Raw genomic sequence first — 5,394 nt, forward strand, 5'->3', positions numbered from 1 at the left:
TTGAAGACAGTGCTCACACACTTGCCTGATACCGCAGTCCGTAACGTGGAATTCATCGGCGAGATTCTCCGATTTTATTCTGTCCAACACTGCTGGATCACGATGTCCAAAGCGCCTGTGCCAGGTATGCTGACACTCTTCCGTGTGCTGTGACTCGTTCCCGACTTTTGCTGCTTCAGCCACCTGCAACTGGTACAGATTTCCACTCAGGATAGCCACGGCAACCACTTTTTCTTTTTCATCGATTATAGAACACTTCGACGCTCCAAACTCCACTTTCAGTCCCTTTTGGGTCAGTTTTCTGACGGATAGCAGTCCACTGTCCAAATTCGGCAAATATAGCACTTCGTTGAAGACAATCTTATTCACGTTGCCGTCATCATCGACACACTTTGCGACTCCACTACAGACCCCCGCTGATCTCGTAGCTGATCCATCGGCAAGCAACACTTCGATTCTTACTTCTTCGTTTATTTCTTCGAAAAATGCTCTATCATTGGTCATGTGACTAGAGCAACCACTATCCACGTACCAACTACCGCTTCGTCGGCCTTCTCCGACGGTAAAACAAATCGGGCTGTTAGTTTCAATCACTTGCTTCACTTTACGTGGTGCACTTACAGTGCCCATTTTCGATTCTTTTTCACTTTTCTGTTCCTCCTGCAACACCCGACAATTTCATTTAAAATGTCCGGGTTTGCGACAGTGAAAGCACACTTTTCCTTTACGTCCTTTATTATGCTGCAACTTCATTGCTTTTTCGTCACTTTTTCCCGAATATTCCATTCGCCGTTGATGCTCATCTAGCAGCTTTTGCTTCACCAACTCAATGGTTTGATCGACATCCGGCCGACTCTCCATTGACGTAACAAATCCATTATACGACTCGGGAAGACTACGATAAATCAGTGCAATCTTCAGTGGATCCTCAAGTGGCAGACCGGCGCATTGGAGTTGATCGAACAATTCCTCCAATTCGAAAATGTGATTTTCCATTTCACTACCGTCTGCGAAATCAAGACTGCAAATACGCTTAAGCAACGATACCCGTAACGTCATTGTTGCTTTTTCATGGTATGTCTTAAGTTGATTCCAAGCATCCTTGGCTGTGTTGGCCGTTTTCACCAAATTAAGCTGACTATCCTCAATCGACAGCACGATAGTCGCCAACGCCTTCTGGTCCGCGGTGTTCCAGGCTGCAGTTACCGGTTCGGGTTTATCTTCCCCAACAGCAAACCACCATTCGTCCCTTTTTAACAGCATTTCCATTCTCATTCGCCACGTAGAGTAGTTGCGGTTGTTTAGACGGGAAAATAACAATTTTTCCGCCATTTCTACCTCCAAGGCAGAACAACACACACAACGAAACGTTACTCTCTGCTCGGGTGAAAAAAAAAATGAATCCAACGATGCTGTTAATACAACACACACACGCGGCGAACAAAAGAAAACCGTTATCTTTGTTCGTGCCGTGCCGACCGACGCCAAATGCTAAATCACTTTTACCGAACAAAACAAATTCTAAACTAGATACACCTCCGCGGTCAAAAACAATCTTTCCTTCACTCGTATATCTGGGCCTATGACCTGTAGAATACCGTGCTACACATCCGAGTTACGCAGCGGAATATATTATCGACAGAAAATATGAATATATCACGCAAAGGAGAAAAACACGCGCGGAGCTAGTTAGACATTTACGCTTTATTAAAAACCAAAGTACGAATTCAGGAGGTACATCAATGTTCATTACATATATATATATATATATATATACCTTGGTTATTCAGTGGCGGCGTGTGTTCAATATCGCCCCACCAACAAAGAATAGTTTCTTTAGCTTCGATTTTTTCTTTCCATTTTGCTAGTACCAGATTTAATACAGATTCACAAGAGTGTCCCTCTCCATAACCCTGGAATTAGCTCTGGAACTGATTGTTCTGGAATTAGCAAATGATTATAATTTAAGTAACTCATAAGCTGGCCTTTGACAACAAGTGCTAAAATTTTCTCTAACGTGTGCAATATGTTAATAGGACGGTACTCTTTGGCTGGAATGGAAAACGAGTGTTTATGTCTGTTTGTCTGTGCTTTTACTATGGTTTTTAGGGATAATTAGGCAAAATAGATATCTTCTCAAGGCCTGCACAAGATGGGACTACATATTACTAAAAACACACTCGTGCCGTGAGCACCAACCACATCATTGGAATACCCACACAAATATATTTCCTTTGACATTTAAAGATCGAATGTAGCACAGTGATATTTAGAGATATTTTGATAAAGGACAAAAAAATGCCCACTGTGCACTGTGTGAAGTTCTTTCATTCCCAAGTAACATTTTTGCTGTATAATAGCTTATTAAACTATTATACAGCTAGTTCCCGTGGAACAAGTGCTTGATAAACTATTATACAACAAAAATGTTACTTGGATTGCACTAACCATACGATAGCTGCCACAAATACAGATATTTGAGCATGCATAAATTTGGGACCAATCAATTATTTCAGTTGTGATTTCTGGCTCTACTAATGTTCTTGAATTTTAAAGTACTCCATAACATATTTAAATATGTAATTTAAAACATCAGATCGGTACGGTCCCAAATTTATGCATGCACAAATATCTGTATTTATGGTAGCTCTGGCACTAACCCTATACAGAGACTGTAGATTACAGAGGCGCCGAGACACTCAAAATCCGCTAAATTTTGAAACAAACGGAGTACCATCATAAATAAAGGTAACTCTCCGCTTTCGTTCAAAATTTTGCGGTTTTTGAATGTCTCGGCGCCTCTATAATCTACAGTCTCTGTAACTAACCCACGTTACCTGCATCGCCACACCTGTATATATCTCATTACTATACGTAGACAGTTTTGTTTACAGTGTTTAGATTGCGGTTGCCAAACCGTTGTTTTTCATATAAATATAGATATTAAAATTTGATACACCGAATTATCTGCAAACCGCAAACATTGAGTTCCTACTGGTTCCTTAAGCTTGTTATCCATAATGGTTTGCTACATTTTCACTGCTTTCAGTATAGTTCAGATTACGATTTGCTCATCAACCAAGTTATCAATATTTTTATTGTTTTTATATTTGTACAATAAGCTTTCAAAATATCTGGCACCCTGGTTACAATTAGCGAAAGAAATTTACATGTTTTTGTTTTGTTTCGTGAGTTTCGCTTTTATGATCGTGAAGCTGCAGTGAGTTCTTCCTTTCATTTATTTATTTTCGAGAGATTAAAGTTTGTTTTTATTTTCAGATGGAGTTTTCCATTTCTCCTCAATCTTGCCGTGTATGCTTAAAAAAGGGATTTGAAGGAAAGTTGCTAAGTGATACCTATGCTTCAAGTTGTCCCAACGCCAAAGAATCAAAGAGGCAGAGTTATTTGGATATTTACACGTTAGTAGCCCTTGTTAATACTCATACTCAACATTCCTCAAATGGAACCAGCGCTATTGAAACTGCAGATGGAAACTTTTTTCCAAAATGTATTTGTAACAATTGCGAAGCTCAATTGATTGTAGCTTATGAGTTTATAAAAAAAAGTAACCGTTCAGAAAAGGTTTTATACCACATACTAAGTTTGTATGACGATAATCTTCAAGAGACGGTCAATAAGGTTAAGGAAGAACCTTTCTCGGAACCAGTAGAAGAATCAACTGTAGAACATGGTAAAGAAAACTACGTTGAAACAGACGAATATCAAATGAGGGTACAACAGATCGAGCATTTTGATAGTGCAGCTATTCAAGTAATCATGACTCCCCAATCTGCCAAAAACGAGATCAAGAAGATAGATAATAAAGATAAACCTATAGAAATGGAAGAGGCAGAATGTGATTTAGAAGAGTTCATGGATGTCCCTCAAGAATCCGATACGAATGATGAATGTGAGGATTTTTATGCAACTGAAACACAAGAGCCTAAATCCAAAACCAGCCAATGTCTGGATTGTGGTAAAACGGTATACACACATTACTTGTCTAAACACAGAGAAACTCATATGGACAAAGGAATTCGACAAAAAAGCTTTGAGTGTGACCAGTGCAAGGTCCGTTTCACTCTAAAAGAAAATTTGAGCAAACATAAGCGCATTCATACTAATGAAAAACGATATACCTGCCAGTTTTGTCAACAGCAATTCTTACATTGGGCTTCCCGCCGGTATCACATTGCTAGTCACCACACCGGAGAAAAACGCTACACGTGCGAGTATTGTGGCGCAAAATTTCGAAATTCGTCCCACTATTCCATTCACATTCGACGACACACTGGAGTAACACCGTACCCGTGTCATCTTTGCGATCGAAGTTTTATAACCAGCAACAGCCTGAAACTACACATGGCTTCGCATAGCGATTCGAAAAACTTCCATTGTGATTTGTGCAAAAAGTCATATAAAACAGCCAAAACGTTACGGCTTCATCAACGTACCACACACGAGCAACAGAAAAACTACGTATGCCCGGTATGTAATCGTGCCTTTTCACAAAATCATCTGTTGAAAACACATCTCTTAAAAACCCATCCCCAGTATGAGCCGCCCCCGCCGGGAACTGTAGTAAACGTACGGGCAGTCAAAAAAATCAATGAACAATTAAAGAGAACCGGTAGTGTTTGAGATGTAATAAAAACTTTGGATAAAACATGTAAATATACGGGATTATTTATTTTGTTTACCGTAATTCAAAACTAAAAAACTGTGATACAACTTTTCTCAGTGTAAATTAGACAGCAATCATAACTGCTCGAATTGTAGGCACAAAAAAGACACGCAAAAAATTTGCACAGTATTCGCGACTACGAGAGTAAAAGATTTTTAAGCCTGTTCGCTCTTACACGAAAACGCATGCCGAACTGCCAGAACTTGCGTGTCAACAAAATCAAAAATAGATTTGTCTGCAAATTCCAGATTTTTGGAATCGTCTTGCATATAAATTTGCAGATATTTGCAGTTTTCATGACTTTTATTGCATTGGTACAGTTTTTTGTTCGAAGCTCTTTAAACTTTCACAGACTTCCTAAAAAAGTGTGCCGATTTTCGCAGATTATTTTTAAACCCCCAGCGCCTCTATGGTTCAAGTACCAGCGAGCCACACGCCCTGGCGGGTGCTGTGGGTTCGAATCCGGTTATAATCTCTGATTATAGCTTGGTTCGACCCATGCACCTTCCAGCATTGGACAAAAGGTACACACAGAAAAATTTCATGGTAAATTCTACCATTTTAGGGGTAAGCTTGACCAGAAAAGTATGGTGGTTTTCAACCGACTGGAAAAACTGGTCTTGACAACATTTTCATGGTTATTTCGACAATAAGCTTGAACAATGGACGCATGGTACGGTTGACCACGCATAGTAGGCATAACTATAATC

At 39.7% G+C, this 5,394-nt stretch overlaps 1 protein-coding gene across 1 annotated transcript; it reads left to right on the forward strand.

Annotated features, from left to right (window-relative positions):
• The first annotated feature begins 3,133 nt into the window (after positions 1-3,133).
• LOC128737717 (zinc finger protein OZF-like) lies at positions 3,134-4,653 on the forward strand. The gene is made up of 2 exons (XM_053832413.1): positions 3,134-3,220; positions 3,280-4,653. Exon 2 carries the CDS (start codon positions 3,280-3,282, stop codon positions 4,639-4,641), a length of 1,362 nt encoding a protein of 453 aa, XP_053688388.1. The 5' UTR covers positions 3,134-3,220; the 3' UTR covers positions 4,642-4,653.
• Positions 4,654-5,394: the final 741 nt, after the last annotated feature.

This window comes from Sabethes cyaneus, chromosome 2, assembly GCF_943734655.1.
Source record: "Sabethes cyaneus chromosome 2, idSabCyanKW18_F2, whole genome shotgun sequence".
NCBI classification, from domain to species: Eukaryota; Metazoa; Arthropoda; class Insecta; order Diptera; family Culicidae; genus Sabethes; species Sabethes cyaneus.